The sequence below is a fragment of the Salvia hispanica genome, chromosome 3 (assembly GCF_029641045.1).
Source record: "Salvia hispanica isolate PSC_SH4W2 chromosome 3, Shi_PSC_v1, whole genome shotgun sequence".
Taxonomy (NCBI): domain Eukaryota; kingdom Viridiplantae; phylum Streptophyta; class Magnoliopsida; order Lamiales; family Lamiaceae; genus Salvia; species Salvia hispanica.
In genome coordinates, this window is record NC_142694.1 from 23,139,124 (window position 1) to 23,161,575 (window position 22,452).

Sequence of the window (22,452 nt, forward strand, 5' to 3'; positions counted from 1 at the left end):
CATCTTAAATGAGGCGGGTAGAGTATAATTTAAGTTTTTTAAATGCTAGACAAAGTATAAATTTTTGGCTCATTATTTCTAAGTCAGAGTGAGCATATTTATAGTGCGGAGAAAGCTAAGATACGGTAGGAATTGGATATATTTTTAATATGGAAAAGATTGGGCTTTTCCACTCTTCCACGGCCCGTTCATCGGATGACTCACTTCAACGCGGTGTTCCGCTAATTGTGCTATGCCTAAGCAGTTTTTCGTATAATCGTCATAACTTTTTCTATCATACTTTGATCGAGACGTGCAAGATACCCGTCCGAAACTCCTTTGTTGACGTACACAATGTTGGTCTTGATAGTCTAACTTGACGCTTTTTAGTAATGTTTCTAAATTGCATTTAAGAACGCTTTTAGTAATATCTCTAATTTGTATTTAAAGACCCTTCATATCTCTAATTTGCGTTTAGGGATTCTTTTTTAAAGCGCTTCCTAAAATTAATTCACCCGTCTGTGCTTCTTCTTTGTGACCTTATTTGATTTGGTACACCAAGAATACTAATAAAAAAACGTCCTTAATCATTATATTCCTTTTAGTGGAAAGTTTGTTGAAACGAATTAGCAACACTTCTAATTTACTAAATGATAAAATATTGTTATTCCTTCATATTTTTCTTGCCCGTCTAATTTACGAAATGATAAAATATTGTTATTCCTTAATATTTATCTTAACCCAAAATCAAAGAGAGTTAGAAAACGTATTAAGATGTCCACATGGAAAGGAGAAGCTAGATTGACACACTTTAAAAGTATAAAAAAAATACATTCAATATCAATAAATGTGGACATATCTAATTTCATGTCTGGTGATATATTTCCCACGTAGATCCAGCCAATTTGAGCCAAATCCTTCTAAAAGCTTAAAGAAATATGTGATTAGTTTACATGCACAAATATGGCAGAAATATATATAATTGCACTTAGATAAGCATTCATAACTAAACAATTATAATAATAAAAGGTGTTAGTGTTCCCTATAGAAGCTTCGGCTGTTCCAAATTTGGGAAATGTGGGCTCTAACAAAGCAAGTTGGGAAGGTTGTCTGCCTGCATTACTCCTACGTTGTGTGGCTCTCACCAAATTATTTCGACCATTACCTACTTAGTTTTGGATTTTATGCTTCTATGCCCGACTTATCATAAAGCTTTTATAAATGCTTACCCCAAACTATTTCATCAAAATCAGATATTATATCTTGGTTCTACCCCAAACTCTCGTTGTAATTTGGCAATGTGTAGACGAATGTAGAGAGTGTGTCACCACAGCGTTACACATTGTTTAATACTTCTTCCGTTTTCTAAAAATATAATTATTTCCTTTTTGTTATGTTTCTTAAAAATAGAAACTCTCTATTTTAGGAAATAGAACCTCTCCATTTTACTCATCTCTCTTCCTTTTACTATTTTTTCTCGTCAATCTTACTTTACTAATTTTGCATTAAAACTCATGTTATTTTCAAAATTTCTATTTTTAGGAAACGAAGGGAGTAACACAAAATGAACCGGTAATTTTGTACTCCCTCCGTCCCACAATCATAGTCATACTTTACCATTTTGGTTTGTCCTACAATAAAAGTCACACTTCAGTTTTACCATAAATGGTAAGCAGATTTCATATTCTACTAACTCACTTCACTCACATTTTATTATAAAACTAACATAAAAAAATGGGTCTCGTATTTCACTAACTTTTCCAACCCAATATTATTTACATTTCTTAAAATCCATGCGCACAATAGAGGGACTCCTATTGTTGAACAAAGAGAGTATATAGTACCAAATCCAGTGGAACCAAGATAACTTGAAGATGAACTTTGATTAGACAAAAGCGAACCATCATAAAAATCCCCAATATTAAACTCACCACAATACAAATTCAGCATCATTACTAAGTATACCACGTACTTAATCCGTCTTCTATTAATTGACATTATTTAATTTGACATAAATTTTAAAAAATATTGACATTATTTGATTTGACATGAATTTTAAAAAATATAGTGAAAAGTGAATGAAATATGGATCCTACACTTACGTTGATTTGCTTTCAAATCAAAATATTTTAGAGGAATCCACCGAATGAAACTGAAATTCGATTTGATTTGATATCATATGAAAATTTTTAAAGAGAACTGAAACACCAAATTGAACCAAAATTAGTGGCTCCATTAGTTATTTCAGTTTACAACAAATCTATGTGACCAAATTTTATACAACCAAAAACTAGTTTATTTGATAAAAATTAGGTGCATTTAATTAAAATATTTGGATGCATATATAGTACATGGAAAGTGCATAATGTTGTGGTCATATATTTATGATTTTTGTATTATTTTTTTATTTTTTTGGAACTATAAATATAATTAGTGCATACTTTAATTCAAATTATAAAAATAATAGAAAGAAAATTCAAATATAAATATAAAAAATAAGGTTAAATGCTAATAAGTCTTTTTAACTTGTCCATATACTATATTTATAATTTTAATATATAATTAATATATCAAATTATTAATACAACCTTATTTTAGTTGTACAAAATTTGGTTGTTTATCATTACTCTTCAGTTTAATTAGTGGAAATATTTATTGGAACCAATTAAGATTACCGGTTTGCATGACGTATACATCTGTACAGTTTAAGAGGTATTATTTGTGATTAAAGACTCTTATCTTTTGTTCATCAATTAAGATTACCGGTTTGCATGACGTATACATCTGTACAGTGTAAGAGGTACCCTCTCCGTCGTGCAAATATGAGTCTCATTTTTCTATCTTAGTCCGTTCACAAATAAAAATCTCAGTTCATTTTCCACTAACTCATTCCACTCACATTTCATTTGTAACTAATACTCCCTCCGTCCATCATTAGGAATCTCATTCCTAGGCGGCACGAGTTTTAAGAGATGTTAAGAAAAGTGGGTGAAAAAAAGTTAATGGAATAAAAGTCTCACTTGAATATATTAGTTTTAAATGAAATGTGAGTAGAATGAGTTAGTGGAAGGTGAGACTCTATTACCATTTATGGTAAAAGTGAACCGTGACTCCTATTCGCAGACGGACTAAAATGAAAAACGGGACTCTTATTCGCGGACAGAAGAAGTATATACAAGTGAGTTCCATGTTTCACTAACTTTTTTCCATCCACGTTTCTTAACATTTTTTTAAATCCATGCCACAAAATAATAAGAATCCTAATGGTGGACAGAGAGAGTATTATTTGACATTAGAAACTTTTATCTTTTGTTCAATTACATACTATATTTTTTTTAATTTAGCTGGCAATGTATATTGGTCCACCTTATAAAGAGTACTGAAATTAGATTCTACATCTATAATATGATTAACTATCCTAACTTCACTCTGTAACTAATTTAATTCAATACAAACTCTGTCGTGATTTATCACATATTGTATCTTACCTACTCTCTCTTCTCTGTTCCATAATAATAGAGTCATTTTGCTATTTTGGTACGTTCCATAGTAATAGAGTCATTTCACTTTTTAGTAATAGTCAACACATTTTTTTACACCTACTTTGCCTTCTCTTACTTTTTTCTCTCTTCATGTCTCTCCTTTTTCATTTTCCACTTTATTCTCTCTTTACTTAACTCACCTAACACAATTTTTTTTAATCTCCGTGCCGAAAAAAAACGCCTCCGTTACTATGGAATGGTTGGAGTATTATTTTGCTTTAATAATCCGAACACCAACTAAATTGGAGGTGATCTCACATGAACTGGGCCATATGTTCCCGATATGAGTTGTAAATTGATTTATCTTACAAGTTAGGCTACAAATAGTTTGGACCACATTTTCGACTACAAACGATAGTAATTTAGAGAGAAAAAAAATACAGAAGCGTGCATTACCTAATTCGATTAGAATTTTCATAGTTGCATCCAAAATTTAATGATTGATTGTTTCTTCTTTGTAGATCAGGTGGCTGGTATACCTGTATATAAGTAATTCGCTTTATTTCTGTTACATATTTTTTGGATTACAGCACAAGAATAATTTAGGACTCATCTTGAAAAGTGTTGCTTCTGCATCGTATATATTTGTTAGTTACATTAATAATAATCATTAAAAATCAACCTTCATAGTAATATTCTACAACGCTAAATATACTGAAGTTAATCCAATATTATAATTTAAATGACTAATTTCATAAAAAAAATGTAACTATATATATAGAAGAAATGTGCAAAAAGTATAATTTAATTAATTATTTTTATAAAATTATGCAAGATTTAACTATAATTTTCCATTTTCAAGGAATCTATAAATTGCGATACTTTTGTATGCATAATTAGATCAAATATATTTGTGGAGTATTTATTCCGTGATAGTACTAATTAAAAAGCGAATAATTGTTACACGTACATAAAAAATAATCTCTGTTTAAAAACGAAAAAAGAATCTCTCTGCACGCAATCCGAATTGGAGAGATGTGATTAGCTCATGATAATGTCATACTTTGATTAATTAACTAAAATAGTATGATTAGGTCACTATTTCAGATCTTATCCTTATGTTTCATAATTGAAGAGAATGGGATGTGTCAAAATCTCGTCGTCATGAAGTCATGCTCCAAAATTATTGTCATCCTTGTCTTATAAACACGTACATGCATATACACATTTTTATTTATTAAATAACTTTGTCATTCGAATCACCAAATTATCCTAATAACACTAATAATACTGGGTACTAATTCAGAAAAAAGTTATCCTAATAATACTGGGTACTAATTAAATATCTCAACATAGGTTGTATTTTTATATGTTATAACGAAGACTCTTGTACTATTATTCACAATAATTATCAACATTTTATTTTAAGAAAACCAAGTTAAGGTAACTCAAGCCCCCACTTTTTAGTAGCTTTATCCTTTCTAAAGCAACTCTTACTCTCGACTTAGTTAGGAAGAGTGATCATATAAGAGCGAAGGGGTGTAAAACGAAGTTATCAGCGTGTTTAAATAAAGAGTAAAGGCCAAAATTGGTTCTGAACATATGATCATTTTACTTTTTTGGTCCTAAACTTTATTATTTGGATTTTTTGGTCCTGCACATATGAAAATTTGATCATTTTGGTCCTCCGTCAATAGTTCCGTTAAAAACTAACGGTCAATCCGATTTTGACCAAATTAAACTCTTAATTCTGATTTTTAATCCACTAATTAATCTCCTAATTATTTTAACAAATAATTTTATATGGATATTTGTTTTCGGGCTCAGGCAGAACGTCAGACTCGATAGGCTTCTGCCGTGCGACGCCGCTTTGCCTCCGCCCCGCCGAGCCGACGTCGGCGTCCTCCGCGACGTCTGCCTCCAGCCTTGCGAGTCGGAAGAGTAGCCGCTCGTTGCGCCGTCGCAATGTTTGTCGAATTGATCGGTGTTTCTCGCAGGAGACATCCCCCTCCCGCGATTATTTCCGATTCGGAACGCGGATTCGTCGATTGAGAACGTCGAGACCTTCTTTTTTCGGCGGCCGTGGATGATGTTAGGGAACCACGCCGGCGAAGCCGAGCTTGAATTGACCGAAACAGTAGGATCAGCAACCGGATCGAGACCGAAATTCGGTTTCTTCTTCGGCTTCGATCTGAAAAACCCCCAAAACAGAGAGGAAAACCGATTCCTCGATTTTTTTCTTAATCTAGACCGCAATTGAGCGGTGAGGCCCTAATTGGGGAGTGCTGTAGAAGAGGTGGTGCTCTCTGTGAGTCCGACACGTCGCCGCAGCGGCGGCGTTTTCTGATTTCCGGCGCGAAATGTAGGGCGAAACAGAGCGGGGAAACAACGGAGGCTGCGGCAGCTGTGAATCAGATTTGCGGAAATCTTTTAGCGCATGTTTAAGCGCGTGAGCCTGCGTTTGCGCGACGATGACGGCGACTAGGCGTTCGCGGAGGCAGGAGGCGCAGACGCCGACGCTGCAGCTCTGGTCGGCCGGGTGTTTCTTGCACCTAAAATAATTTTATATGGATATGTGTTAAAATAATTAGGAGATTAATTAGTGGATTAAAAATCAGAATTAAGAGTTTAATTTGGTTAAAATCGGGTTGACCGTTAGTTTTTAACGGAACTATTGACGGAGGAACAAAATGATCAAATTTCCATATGTGCAGGACCAAAAAATCCAAAAGATAAAGTTTAGGACCAAAAAGATAAAATGGTCATATGTTCAGGACCAATTTTGGCCTTTAGTCTTAAATAAATTGGAGTTATTTGATGATAACTAAATAGTTACTCCTTCGGTTCTAAAAAAAATAGACTATTTTACTATTTTTGGTCGTCTCCTAAAATTAGACAAAGTCTAAATATAGAAGTGTGTAACTAATTATATATTATTCCTACTAATAATGTGGATATCACAATCTGCTAACATTACTTTTACTATTTTTTTCTCTTTCTTTTTTACTTTTTCTATCTATCTCTTGCTTTATCAATTACATAAATTTGTGTCATTTACAAGTTTGTTTATTTCATTGAGAGTATTAATTAGCAGTTTTTCTAGCTAGCTCCTCCAATCATCAACGTGAGCTTAATGAATTTTACACTTTTTACTAGGGATGGGTAGGTACGGTATAACTTACCGAAACCACCATACCGTATACCTTACCGTAAATACGGTATGTGAAAAAGTCATACCGTTACCTTACCACTTATTTTCGGTATGACGAATTTCCATACTGATACCATACCTCATTTTCGGTATACCGTACCAAAGTTCGGTATACCTTACTTTTGCGGTACACCTGAGTTTTAACATCAATTAAAATAGAAAATTAGAGTTTTTAGAATATTATTTATATTTTATAATTTTAAAAATAAATTGAATATAATTTATTCATAATTATATTTATATTTCACAATAGATTTTATAATTTAAATATATATAAAATATATTTTATATATAATTGTGTTTATATTTTTGTGGTATATACCTTAGTATACGGTATATACCTTAATTTACGATATATACCGAATTTCGGTATTCAGCGGTATACCGCGGTATTTGAAAATTCATACTGTTACCTTATCGGAATCTTTCGGTAAGGTATCATACCGTACCGAAAGTCACGGTATACTGAAAATTCGGTATTTTCGATAATTTTTTCGATACGATAAGGCCGGTATTTCGGTATTTCGGTATTTTTTTCTAGCCCTACTTTTTACCATAGAAGGAATCTCTATTTCTAATTTTGCATATTCCCTACGAAATAAGGAAAATGGGAATGGTCTGAAGCATATTACCTCCACCTATAAGAAAGAAAGAATTAAATAAGACTTATCCGGATATTCATATATTGAATTAATCTTCTCAATGCTTTCGTACAAACAACCTACAATGGAGTTACATTAAGTTCATTCACACTATGACAAATAAACAACATACGACATAATTTAATTAACATTTGACTTATCAAAACCAATTACACTTCTAATATAATTCTAGACGAAAAGTAGGAATACCCAAAATTTTCCCATCATCCAATTAGTGATCTCTCGGACCACCACGTAGCCAAAAAAAGAAAATAGAAGTGGGATAAAAATGACAAATCATCATCTATCCACCAAACAAGCCAAACTAAGTAATCAACACCAAAAAAACAATTCAAATGGAATTAAAAAAAGAAAAGAAATCAACCTTTTGACCAGAAAGAATAATAATAGCATAAAATGGTGACAACTCAGCTCTTAAGCTTAAAAGATAGGAGAGGTTGAAGAGTGGAAGAAACCACCAAATAAAAAGTTCACAAACGTCCAAAACAGAGCTACTCTCCAAAACGACGACGTGTCGTGCGAGCGTGAATACTGGTCTTAGCTTTTGCTATAAAACGAGCTTTCGCCACCACTTTTTTCTACGAAAAGAAATAGGAAAAAGGAAATTATATTCGGCCTAACACATGAAGTCGAGATGTACACGTGGAGTGCAAGCTACTCCCACGTGGTTTTCACACACCCATACGACGTCGAATCAATTAATTAGTGAGATGATGGGAAAAAGTCTCGGAAAGTGACATCAATAATCGGTGATAGAATCGACTTTTGTGCTCCTTTTATTTTTCGTTTTTTTTGCTTTGGAATGTTACACTTTCGCCTTCCCATTATAACAAAACATTTGAGATGATATTGAAATTAACGCATAATTAACAAAATAAAAAAAATTAAAAGATAATTAAAAGAGTGTTAGTTGATAAAAAAGCTCACATTATTATTGGAGTAATATTTAATAGTGAGTTTTAGTAATATAAATTATAAATAAATTAATATATATAAATAATAAATTAGAAAGGGATAATTTTTCATAAATAAAAATAAACTATTTTTATAGGATGAAGAAAAGAAAATGATCATGTTTTCACATGGGAAAGGAGTACTATTATCACTTAGGACTGGATCCTACAGTACATAATTGCCACTCATTAGAATATTTTTATTTTCCATTAGGACTGGATCCTAATTCCTAAGGTATAAAATTGGCACTCATTACAATATTTTTATTTTCTATTATTCTTAATTACTAAGATATCATAGACTTAGTTACTTTGCTATGAATTCTCTTTTCATCTGGTTAAAAGCAAAATATCGTTTCGTCTAGATTGATTAGTTAGCGCATGCAGTACAGTAGTTTAAGGATTATATTCTTAAAAACAATATATATCGGTACTGATTGATAATTATGACTTATTATTAAAATAATTATTTATTTAAGATTAAAATTTTAAGATTTAATCATGAAATTTATTCTTTAAAATTGAGCTCATCTCGTAGTAAAAGTATGAAAATAAGTGCATATAATATGTTGCGTAATACTCTCTCTGTTCCATGATAAGAGTCACAATGTTATTTTAGTTCCCCCGCAATAAGAACTATATTTTGTGAAAAGATGACATTTTAAATGTAACAAAGACAATACTTAAATTTCTCTCATTTATATTTAAAACAAAATTGCATAAAAATCTCATGTCTCAATAAAAAATAAATCTAGTGTCTAAAATGAAAAGGCTCATGCTCCACGTAGAATAAGAGCATCTCCAATGCTAAATAGGCCAGCAATAGGCTAGCCATTCTCTTTCCCTGCCATGTCAGCAGCACTAAAAATCTACCTGTCACATCAGATTTAGGCCAGCCATAGGCCAGCCGCAATAAAAATAATTCAAAATATACTACATTTACGGAATTAAAATTACGATTAAATTACGGAATTAAATTTACGACACATATACGGGAAAATTAATCCATTCCATTCAAAAAAAGTACAAAGATTTAAAAAAAAAGTACATAATTTTTTTTTAAAAAAAAGGCCTTCCACACACGAGCCCCGCCACTCTCTACTCCTCATCGCCGTCGCCGCCGTCCTCGCCGCCGCAGCCGCCGCTGCCGCCATCCGTGGTATCTGAGCCCACGTCGGAACCCCCTAGCCGTGCCCTCGCGACATCCAAATCAACCCGCATGCTCTCGAGCATCGAGTGAAGAAACATCTTCTCCGTGGGGTCAGTGGCGGTCCTCCAATCTTGGAAGACCTTGAACATCTGAGCCCGCGTTTGGTTATGCGAATGGAGAGTGTACTCGAGTGGGGCGGGTGGGAGGGCGGAGGACTGGACCTCGCGGGGCGATAGGGGGGATCCGCCCCTCGCAGCCCGTTGCGCTCGCTTCTGTCCAACCGGGCGGGGGCGACCAGCTAATGAAGGAGGGGATGGAAACTCCTCAGCATCCGGGGGGAGGTCGTGGGATCCGCCGCTGCTGCCGCTGTAGTCGCCGGTATAGTTCAGTCTCTGCTTCTTCGGCCACCCAGCGTCGCACCCCGCACGGAACTTCTCGGAGTCCTTCAGCAACAAAAAGCACTCCCAGAAGTGGAACTCCTTGTACGTCCCCGCCAAGGGGAACTGACTCTCGGCTATCCTCCGGGCGTCCTCCTCATTCTGCCCACTAGTGAGCTGACAGAGGGCGTTGGCGTACAACGCCGAAAAACGGCCGACCGCGGCCCTGATGCGCTCCCACCCCTTCCGGACCTCCTCCCCGCTGAAGTCCTTCCTGTGCGGGCAATGCCTCCTGTAGGCAGCTCTAATCTTCGCCCACATGTTGACGACCCGCTGGTTGTTCGCAACCAGCGGATCGTCGCACACCTCCAACCACCCCCTGGCCACCCCAACGTACTCATCCTCCGTCCACTTCCTCCGGCTGGGGGTGTCGTCAACAACGGGCTGCGACGACTCGACGACCGCCTTGGCCTTCCCTCTCGTCTTCTTCTTCTTCGCCGCGGCCCGCCTCGCTGGAACGGGAGTGTCCGGATCGCCGAGATCGATCCCCATGTCATGCAATGACAAAAGTTCATCGCCAGTGAACTGCGTCTCCACTGGGGTCGACGTGTGAGACGAAGCCGTAAAAAAATCCAGAGAGTGACGATAGACCGTGTCCCCCCCCCCCCCCGGTGACCCCTGCATCCCGGGATGCATACCGTGCTGCATCCCCCCATGCATCCCTCCCTGCCACATCATCCCCATCATCTGCTGCAGCATCCGGGGCTTACCTCCCCACCCCGGCGCTGACTGCCCGCCGCTCCCCTGCCCCCTGCCCGGCATCCCCCACGGCATACCCCCCCGGTATACCCCCCTGGTTCCCCCCCCCCCCCTGCATCCCCCCCGGCGCACCAGCCATCATCCCCATCAACTGCCCCCAAGGGACGTTAAACCATGGGCCCATCTGCCCGCCCATCTGGCCCCATCCAGATCCCACAGGTACTGTGGGAGTCTGAGATCCACTCGTCGCTGGACTGGACTCGTTGTTGTGATCCATCGCTCGATGATGCTCTTGTACAGAAAGTTAGAGAGAGAGAAAACTCGTTAAAACAAGTGGTGCAAATGAAAATGAAACGAAAATCGCGTTTATATATAGGTTTTAAAAAAAAAAAAATACAAAATTCGGGAGCGCTGGCCGATCGGGCCGCCACAATGGCGGCCAGCGCATCGGTTAGCCCATCGGCCAGCGCCGAGCGATCGGCCAGCCCACGCCGATCGGCTCGCCGATCGGCTCGCCGATTTCCGGCTGGCCGCCTTCAATGGTTCGGCTAGCCGATCGGCCAGCGCCGCGAATCGGCTAGCCGGTCACTAGCCGACCATTGGAGATGCTCTAAGATAAAGGAGTACTATTTCTTACATTTACCTATCATTTTTATCCGGATTGATGCATTTCCATTAGTACGTGATTACACTTGAATTTTTGTAATTGTTAACAAATATTCATAAATATTTGGAAAATTAATACTATTGCCACAAAAAATGAATGACGGCGTGGTTAGTGATTTAAGTCCACGCACCTGGACTAGTAAAACGCTTCCACCGAATTCCATAAGATAAGGTCGGCAAGCCAAACGCTCCCTACGTGTCATGCTTTAAACGGTGCTCGTCTGGGACCCACCTGACACAGACCATCCGTACTTACCCGCTTATATATACACCCCCGCCGCCTCTCATTTCCAGAGGAAAAAAGAAGAAAATTCACTATTTTTCCAAATCAAAAAAATCAATAAATCTTACTACTATTTCCGATTTCGTTAATTAAACACTCAATCGGCGGCATCATGGGCGTCAGAGAATGCGACCCGCGCTCGCAACTCAGTCTACCGCCGGGATTCCGGTTTTTCCCGACCGACGAGGAGCTTCTCGTGCAGTATCTCTGCCGGAAAGTTGCCGGCCACCACTTCCCACTTCAGATCATCGGAGATGTCGATTTGTACAAGTTCGATCCCTGGGATCTTCCAAGTATGTATATTCCATTTATGAATATTTGTGCCTAAAATCACGAGCTTAAATGGTTGCTAAATTTTTACCACTTATCATAAAATTCGGCTCACTTTTTAAGCTTGTGAAATTGTATAACATGTTAAATTCAAAGTATGTGCGAAAAAATAAATTTTTAAAAAGTTTAGTTATATCAAGTGCGAATATCCCTAACGAAGTGTTCAATTTTGTTTGACCTTATCTAAACGACGTCGGATATTTGATTTCAGATAAAGCTTTGTTTGGGGAGAAAGAGTGGTATTTCTTCAGCCCAAGAGATAGAAAATATCCCAACGGCTCGCGCCCGAACCGGGTGGCCGGTTCGGGCTACTGGAAAGCCACCGGCACCGATAAAATCATCACAACGGAAGGAAGGAAAGTCGGGATCAAAAAAGCACTAGTTTTTTACATCGGAAAAGCTCCCAAAGGAACCAAGACTAATTGGATTATGCATGAATACAGGCTCTCCGAATCCACGAGGAAAAGCGGCAGCTCCAAGGTTACAACAATTTCAGAAACTACTTTGGTTTAATAGATAATTCATTTTATTCCAAGTCTAAATCATTTTTTCTTTCTCAGCTCGATGATTGGGTTTTGTGTCGGATATACAAGAAAAATTCGAGCGGGCAGCACCGGAACACCGCCAACGCTGGTGGCGTCCCGAGCAAGGAATACAGCCACGATTCGTCGTCATCGTGCTCATCGCAATACGACGACGTTCTGGATTCTCTCCCCGAGCTCGACGACCGTTACTTCTCAATGGATTCTATGAAAAATTCTCAACTACATGATGATCAGAAGCTCAATCTTCAGCGATTGAGCTCCGAAAATTTCAATTGGGTCACCCTAGCTGGGCTAGGCCCGCTCTGGCCCGAACTAATTCAAGCCCAACAAGCAAATGCAGCTCCCGCAAGACAAAATGACACGATTGCCCCTGATAATTTTACCCACACTAGCTCGGGCTTACTACCGCAGCAAATTATCGGGGCGAATCAGGGGGCGCCCGGGTCGGTTGACCCGTTCAGCGTGCGGTACCCGAATCAGTCGGGCGGGTTCGGGTTTAGGCAATGAAACAGTGTTATTTGTGATGTAAATTTTCAGTAGTGACGGCTTAATCCGGTACTACTTTTGGGTTAGACAAGATTTAAGGAGAGATTTTAAGGAAACACCATTATTGTTGATTTTTCTTTTTCCCTTTTTTTTAGGGCGTTTGTATTCATAACAAGAAAAACAATAAAATTTGAAATGAAAAGCAGTGTTGCTTCTTGGAGATGTAATTAACTTAAGCTAATTAAGAATTACAAATGTTTTTTTTTTAAATAAAGAAAAAGGAATACTAGATTTTCATATTTCATCTTTAACTGGGGATCAACATTGGTTTTTGTTTAATTATAATAAATTTATCTCGATAGTGTTATGATTCATTTTTACTAATAATATTAATAAATTTGTGAATTTTAGTAAGGAAACTCTTCCCATCGTTGAATGTTCTGCTAAAATGTATTATTGTGTGATGATTGGTCAATGGTATATTTAAAGAGTTTGATTATGGTAAATTAAAGATAAGGAACAAGTAAATTAGGTTCAAAGCATCATTATAGATTCGTTTGTAGTAGACGTGGTGACCACCTAACTGGATAGTGCATAAAAATCATTTCTGTTTTAACGGCACCATTACCAATTTAAATATCTTATACGTATGAGACTATTTATAATCTCTAAACTCAATGAATTTAATTTGAATTTAATTTTAAATCATTGAATTCTAATGAATAAAATAGGCACCCAATACAGACCTCAATTCCGCTCCCTGAAATCTATACAATATATAAAAGGGGAGTTTTAGAGATATTTAGGAATTTTTTTAAAAAATTGATATTTTTATTTAAATTAGTGGGGAGTTATATGAAGTCAGTGAGTTATTTAAAGCTCTGCACTTTCTTGACATGCAATTTCGGCCTTTTTTCAATTCTCTTGCATATGCTCATCTTTGATAGAGTGAAATAAATAGTTGAAACTTGTGAGGTCAATGATGCCATATTTTTTAATGTTCATTAATCTGATTCTGACGTCAGGTTGTAGACATTAAAAAATCATCAGCAACAAGGATCGTTTTGAGACCTTTTGTACCGTCATTCCCATGTTTTTCAAGTATTGCCGTTTCCCTGATGGAGAAGGTAAGTAAACCTGAATCTCGCCATTCTCAAGTTTCAATTTTTTTTTCAATACAGACAGACTTTCTGTTCTCAACTTCTGTAGAATAATTTGAACTCACTTGACACACTCAATGCAAGATTGCAGCCAATGGTAGAATTTGGACTTCGAATTATGGGATGTGATATTATGTCAGTACCCGGTGTACCCGGAGATGGACAACTAGCAGTTATTATTGCAGTTAATAGTGGTGTAATTATTATATTTATTTCCTTAGTAGTATTCTTTTTTTAATATTGAAACGTTGGGTAGAAGGGTAGAAGGGTAGAAGAAAAGCTCTAAAATTGAAAAGAAGTTGAAGAGTAAGAAGAATACCAAAAATCAATTCAAATTTATGCAAATTCGGAGATATCAATCACTGATTGATGGGAGACCGTTTGAAGGAGATTTGAGTGAGCAACATAGATGTCAGTATGAAGAAGCATTGATAGAATGAAGGTCGAAGGCCAGGTTGAGAATGGAACTCCATCAACTTCGCCTCCTTATTGGGATAGTGATTACGGCAATGATGGAGGTGTTCCATTTATATTTTGATGATATCTTAACAGATGGTGTCTGCAATATGCTAATACGTTTCTGAAGTAGAAGTAGTTTTAGGATCCTTCAAAAAGAGTGATGCTTATTTAATTCACATTTTCATCTAATACTGATGAACAACTGAACATTTTAGTTTTATTATCATTAGTCATTGTTCATTTGGTCTGTTAAATGTTTTAGGTCCTAAACCATCTGACGTATATGGAAAACATACATGGAAAATTGGAAAGTTTTAACAAATTGAGATCGGAGGCCACAAATGGTAAGATCTAATTTTGTTACTCAAATAGTTCATTATTAATATTGATTCTAATTTTCTTTAATTAATTTTAAATTGAAAATTAATATTTTAAAAGTATATTAATCTGTGCATAGCATAGGCGTGATACTAGTTCTAATATAAATATTGACTTTCATAATAGCATCGACAATTAGGACCTTATCTTCAGTCATAACTTTTCTATAACTATCACGTTAGTAAGTCAATTACAGTTACAATACCTGCAAAAGAGTCAAGTCTTATTTTTAACTATAGTGCATCAATCATACCCAACAAATGTTTCATCAACATCATGAGAAACACAAAAACAAAGTTTTTCCATTATTTGAAGCATATGGTCTATTGGAAGAGGAGATTTGCTCTGACTGGGAGGAAACAAGGCTAGATAGCGATGACTCCTGCTTCGATTAGTAGCTGATGCACTTTTTATTAACACTAAAAATACCTACAAGTATACAGTGTAGATCTAGTATAGCTAAAGGTCAGTACCGGATATCGAACACACAGAAAACAATCACAAATTGTCTACCTTCTACTAAACTTCTTTCACTATTTGGAAAACCGAAAGAGAATTGAATTTTTGAATATAAAAACATAAGTAAACAACTTAAGCAGATAAAACACAAAGAAAATCAGATGAGATAAGAGAATTCCAGGGATGTGCTTTCACAGTTATGGTTATACAAATTCCAACTACAATACCTTAGCACAATTCTTACTTCAGTAGGACGAGTCGCCTAAGTTATGCTCATGCGATACAAATGTAGATTACCTCACTAGGTTTGTCAATCCTAGATTCGTAACTCCTAAAAGCTCTTAAGACTCTTGAAAAATCCTCACTCTCAATTAACAGTGCCGCTATAAGGGAAGCTAATTGCAGTGTCTACTAAGTCGATCTAACTCTCCAACCTCCTCTCACAATTATGCACCAAGTCTATTAAATCATCACAGAATGTATCACTCAAACGTGAAGGAATTAGAAAAGGAATTGTATAAGCAAAGTCGTTACTAACACATCCTTAGAATTCCATGAATTTAGTTACACATGATAGAATAATCTAAAGACATAATTTTTTGGGAAATAAAAAAAAACATAACAACTAAAGCAATAAAACCAAAGGTTGAATCCTTGTAGCCTTGATCTTCTCTTGAATCCTTCGTCAAACCCTTGAACTTTGAAGAACAAAGAAGAACTCTCAAATATTAATGCTCTAGAATTATTTTGCAGAAGAAACTATCTTGTTGAAGAGGTTTGAGGGTGTATTTATAGCTGCAAATTCATCCATCATCAATTAAGGCAAAAAGTGGCCAAGTACGGTAAATCTTGGGGAGAAAGTAGGTCAAATCTATGCGCCGCGTTTTCCCAGCGGGCTGATGCACCTTGGCAAGCGGTCGCTGTGGGTTGATCCGTAGCTTCTGCCTCTTGAACAGCGGCCACTACACGTTGTTTCAGCGGTCGTTGGCAATCATCCCATAGCTTCTAGATCGTTCGAAGCGGTCGTTGCGCACACTCCAACGGTCGCTGGGCGTGTTCATTTTAGCACAAACTTCCCGGAGCGGGCCGCTACTAGCTCAGCGGTCGATGGCCGCCAGTGGTCGCTGGTTGTGTTACAGCGAACCGCTAGACGTCTTGAAAGCTCTTGATTTCCGACTTCGACTTTTAGTTATCTTTTTAGGTTCAAATATGCATATTTCTCACAAAACACATCAAAATACTAAAATAGATAAAATATGCAATTAAAGGACGTGTAATGCAACTTTGACACTCAAAACGGACAAAAAAGTAGCCTTAAAACAATGCAAAATCCGAGCGTATCAGTAGCCACGCGGATGGCCGACAGCAGCAGCATGTTGAGGAACAAACTGACGAGAACAAACAACAACGACGAGTTGGCTGCCCACGAACTGAACAGCAGCCGCAGTGGCGTTCTTGATGGGACGACGATGACGAAAGCCAAGCTGGAGCGACGGAGATAGATGAAAGACTGAGAGGCTGCAGGCATTGTCGGTGTTGGTAGAGCTGAGAGATAGAGACGACTAGAGAGGTTGGGCGCGGGTGAGAGAGTCTGATTTTAGAGAAAAGACCTATGGAAGAGATAGAAAAGAATGAAGTTGGGTTTCAATTATTTAGATGTTGTGTGTTGGACTTTGGGTTTTGAAATTGAGAGAAAATGGAGATCACTGATCGGGCATTCCTTTTTATAGGAATGGGACTAATTATATGTATTTCTGAAGGATTTAATTTATTGTTGAGCATAAGGAAATGGAATGGGATTTTAAGAAAGGATTGGTATTGGGCTCGGGTATATACTTTGTGAGTTGGGATTTCATTATATGTTTGAAATTTAGAAGAAAGATGCAGAGAGGAGACTGCCTTGGAGTTTTGGTTCCTGTGTAGAGGGCTGCATGCAAACTGTCCAGATAGAGAGAAAGAATGGAGTTGAATGATTAAGTATGCGGGCTGAATTTATGAGAAACACACAACAACTTCATGATTTCCCAAGAAAGATTGAATGGTAAGATTGAACATGACGTACGATACATGCATTCTTTTAATTAAATTATTTTTTTCTAAAGTCTAATTTTTGCATGTTATGCTATTTAATAAAGGGTTATTTCTTTTGCACGCTATTGAGAACGAAATGGAAAGACAAAGTTGATGATTTAAACGAATGAGGTGGCTTGCTTTTTAAATAAGGACTATTGTCTGAAGTATGTGTATCTTTCAAATGGTGCATAATATGTTTGTCATGCCATGTTTTTATGTTGCTATGGGACCTATCTGAAGTGGCTTTTGCCATGTATGTTTAATCGAATTAGGGTCTAACTAGGGAGTGAATTCCTACTCGGGCTAGTGTATACCCCGTAGATCGTGCGCTGTCTCTTCGAGTTGGCCGGTATAGTGACTTGGAATGTGGCTACATTCCTTGTCATGTATGTTCATATATGGTGGTAGTGATGGTGATGGTGATGGTGATGTTGATGATGGTGACGTTGATGTTGATGGATGGTATGGTGAAATGTTTAGTGAGTCGGACTCTTTCAAAGTTAAAACCCCGAGGTCACTCATGAATGGCATGATAAATTTTTTTTGAAACATTTCCAGTCGTTTTGGTAGACAGCGACAGGATTGTTAGAGCGGATGTGCCTTTTAGAAGGGTAGAATCCAAGTATAGTGTTGAACTTTTCTATGAAAATGTTTTCGGCATGAGTCCACTGAGTGAATCCAGTACTCAGGACTCAGCCCTGCATATGTTTTAAAACGTGCAGGTTGAGCAGTGACGAGCGCGGTGGGTGTTGAGCATAAAAGTGAAGAAGATGCTTATCAAATGTTCAGAATATGTCTTCATACATGACATTATTCTACTCTCAAATGCTTCCGCTGAATGTTGTTTCATTTATCTTTTGGTAATGTTGAATATTGTTAATTTCAATTGTTGAACTACTGAGATTGGATACTCTGATTTTAAATGGATGAATTTCCACGTTTGATTCATGATTCGAGCTCAATTGATTGTTTCCCCTATTTTTTTCCCGCTTCTTTAATCCCCTACTAGTCGTGATAAATCGTGTTTTCTATCCTTAGAAAATACGAGCGTGACAACTTGAACATTATTTTGTTGAGTGAATGATTGAGTTTTCTTATGCTATTTAGTTCTTTATCTGCTATGTTTAATTGAATTTTTGTTACTTTGATGTATACCTAATTAAAATAAAAATTTCCCTCTTTAATTCAGAATAAAAAGTTGACATAGTTAAGAAACTTAACTAAAACGTGACATGTGATAGTCTAGGGAATGGATCTTTGTGTTAATCCAGTGTATAAATTAATCACGAGACTTCTATGTATCTGAAAGAGCATTTTCAATGGGAAAAGGTAAGTTCAAGGTATATTTCTCATTTACCTTCTCAAAAAAGTAATTGTACCTTCTTAAAAAGTAATGGACTCCAAGGGAATAACTAACTTTTTCAGTTTTCTTCCAAGAAGAGGTCAAGATACCTTCTCAAAATGAAACCCAAATATCTTTTCTATTGGAGTATGATATTTTATCAAGAAGAGGTAAATATGGTAGTTATTTCTCTTTACCTCCCCATTTATCCTTTCCCTTGGAGATGCTCTAAGGATAATAGATTAATGAATAGAGCCTAAGAGACATGATTAACCTACTCTAGGTGTACCATTCTCCCAACAAGTGATGACCACAAGAGAACGCAAATTCACAACACGGAACCTAGGATTTGAGAAACTCATATTGAAAATAAGATGCATGAATTTAGAATCCTGAAATAAATTAGCAATTATTCAGTTGGATGGCTACTAGCTCAATATGTATCAAGGCTCGGCATGCCTCCATCGAGGCTTGACTGGCCTATCAAGGCTCGGCATGCCTCCATCGAGGCTTGACTGGCCTTCAATTCTCACAATGATAGTCCCTCTTATCTATGCTTTGATTGCCATGATACTACTATCTTTAAGCCCAAAATTTTTTAAAAGCCCGCTTAGGCTCGGTGGACTATCAAAAAAATTATGATGACTATTAAAAAAATTGGGAATAAACTATACCACTCAAATGCACCGACAGTGGACTGTTTCCCCATAATATCCCACTTTGACCCTCTTCTACTATTGCCCCTTTGACTCTCTCTCTCTGTCTAGTGAATCTTCTAGATTGAAGACTCATGAATTTACCCCGAACTTATTCTTGTAAATAAACCCAATAAATAAACAACATAAACCAAGAAATGGAACAAGAAAAATGGATAAAAGGATAGAGGATGGATTAGTATTAAGATTTAGATGAAGAACAAGAAAGAAATCCCAAAGACACTTTCACATACAAACACCTAATGGCTCCACAAACTAGCAACACAATAACTAGCAAGCATACCTTTACAATCCAACCTTAGCCTGACAAAAGATCGAATGCAACCCGAAGGAATTTGATAAGTCTTCAAAAGATGAAGAAGGTGAACTCTCAAATATGGAGAAATTGTCTCTTACAAATATTCAAAAGCTGCTTGAAATGAACCCTAGCAAGAGTATTTATACTAGGAGTTAAAAAGAAGCAAAACAAAACAAGTCTTGGTCAAAAAGTCACATTCCGGACAAAACACCGACCGGGTGATTCCCACGGCTCATTTCACCCGCCCGGGTGAAGTTTCTGGACAAAAAATGATCTGTCGGCAAAAACGCCCGACCGGGTGTTTTCGGGTTGGCAAAACACCAGCCCCCGTATTCCTTTCTGCATTGCGCGACTTTCTTAAAACGATCATAACTCTCTCATCCGGGCTCCGATTGAAGCGTGTAAGGCACTCACGCGAAGCTATTTTGACGATGAAGACAATGATGGTCTTAGAAGAGCATTTGGACACCAATTTGATACGTATATTGATGTTTGAAACGGACCCCAGCTCCGGTGTGGTTCATTGGATGCCTTCGTTTGTTCTATTGGTTTGGCACTTCCCCGATTCACATCATCCTCTCCTTCTTTTTGAAAGGATTTGTCCACAAATCCGGTTCTTAGATTCGTCTTTCGGACACCCGGATTCACATCACCCTCTCCCACTTTTACTTACTTTCTCTGTCTTCTGCAACTATTCTCTCACCCCCACTAGATTTCTCAACCACATTTCTCCTCCCCCTCTCCATGGTAGCGGCTGCCACCGGCGGTAGCGGTGGTTCACTTTGGCCGACCATATTTGTTTGAATCTAGAATTAACATCTCCGCCGTTGCCATCGCACCACAAAAACTTAGCAAAATCTTGTTACTATCTTGGAAATAATTGCCCATTCGCATCTCCGCGGTGGCCGCGGTCACGAATCCGTGTACAGCAACGTCGAGAAGCCGCTCATCCTCGCGCAGTCAGATGCGCTGCTCAAGATCCTCCATAGCCTCGTCGTAATTGTCGGGTCTCCGGTCACCTCCACTCTGCCGCAGGTCGCCTCACCGATTATTAGGTAGTCGTTTATGGATTGAAGGAGGATTTCGCATCTGCGCTATCGTGGCTGATCTACTACGCGCTGTCGCATTTGAAGGAATCATGGGAAAATTCAGCATTAGGATGCCGATTAGGTGGACAAATTGCAATAATTTTTTTTGGTGGTGTTTTCATTGTATTTTTGGAGTTGGGTTTCTCATCTATTGAAGTTAGAATGTTATTTCTTCAAAATCAGTCTCTTTTTTTTATATATTTTTAATTGAAATTTTAATTTGTTCACCCTTTTTTGAGACATTTTTCTGTATTAACTACGTATTGTTTCGAATGCTTTAAATTTCTGTAGAAATTGCTCGTTACTTTAGTACAATTTTAGTACAATTTTGATTATCGTTAATAATTTTTTTTGATAGCATGATCATTATATACCATATATTTACTTAACTTAATCATAAAATATAAATACATATTTACATACAAATATTATGTAGTAACAAGGACATTTTTGTCATTTACATCTTATCTATAAAAGGACTATCTTGTTAATCAAACACCGTAATAAAAATACTTTCTGGCACTATCTTACTTTCGGCCCGAAAAATACTATCTTAACTTAACTATCTTATGGTTTACTATCATGGCAATCAAACGGACCCTTAGTGTGGTGGACATCTCCCTTGCCCATATCCACGAATGCCAGCGAATTATCCTTTACATTCCTCATAGGGGTATTCTCCCTCATATTGGCTCTAATATGAGGAACCATTAACGTATACCTCCACACGCAACACACAAAACACTATGCACTAGTTCTAATGTGGTTAGTAAAAATATAACATACAAGCACAAGAATTGGAGGTTTTAGAATGAACTCACTTCCAATCGTTTTCCTCCAATCCCTAAATCACTCACTAATGTGGAGCTGCCTCTTCCGAGCCACCCGGTCGGGCGGTTCCTTCCAACTGAGTCATCTTAGCCTCAACTTTGAGCATCATCTTCGAGCCGCTCCGCCCCCGTCTTAGTTTTGTCTCTTTCTTCCCGAACATATCATTATTGTGCGTGGCTAGGCTTTTTGTATCTACCATGCAATGGTCCACGTGATCGGCCTCTCTAAGCCCTTCAAATGATCCGTGACTTGACACCGCGCATCATTGAGGGTATCATTATGTATAGGAAATAACGTGTATTTTCGAGTCGTTTGAACCAAAAAAAAATAAAAATTGAAAAATAAATACTAGAAATGAACAAGTAAAAGCATATCGAGAACAGTTAAGATAATATTTAGTGTAGATTTTAAGGTGTCAAAACTTTGAGGCATATCTATTTCCTCAACGATTCACTTTAATCCTCTCACCGCTTCTTTATCAATGGTTGCATTTCATATTTTGCAAAAAATTAGTCATGTACTTTTCACTAATATTATCTCATAATATATACTATCTTCGTCCACGAAAAATATACTCCCTCTGTAACAGCCCGCCCTCCTAGGGTATAATAAATGCGGCGACTGCTACCAAAACTAACTTAAAAGAGTTTAACATAGGCTAGGGTTCCATTTAAAGAGGCTTGACCTAAGTATAAAACGGACTATCAGACTCGCAAGTCAAAGGTTTAATCAAGAGAAATAAATGAAGGATAAGTACTACTCCCT

At 37.4% G+C, this 22,452-nt stretch overlaps 1 protein-coding gene and 1 pseudogene across 1 annotated transcript; one reads left to right on the forward strand and one right to left on the reverse strand.

The window, feature by feature from the left end:
* Positions 1-844: 844 nt before the first annotated feature.
* LOC148930391 (uncharacterized) lies at positions 845-6,756 on the reverse strand (annotated as a pseudogene).
* A 4,785-nt stretch (positions 6,757-11,541) lies between these two features.
* Positions 11,542-13,103, forward strand: LOC125211036 (NAC domain-containing protein JA2L-like). The gene is made up of 3 exons (XM_048110714.2): positions 11,542-11,815; positions 12,064-12,332; positions 12,413-13,103. The coding sequence occupies exons 1-3, from the start codon at positions 11,635-11,637 to the stop codon at positions 12,902-12,904; spliced, it is 942 nt and encodes a 313-aa protein (XP_047966671.2). The 5' UTR covers positions 11,542-11,634; the 3' UTR covers positions 12,905-13,103.
* Positions 13,104-22,452: the final 9,349 nt, after the last annotated feature.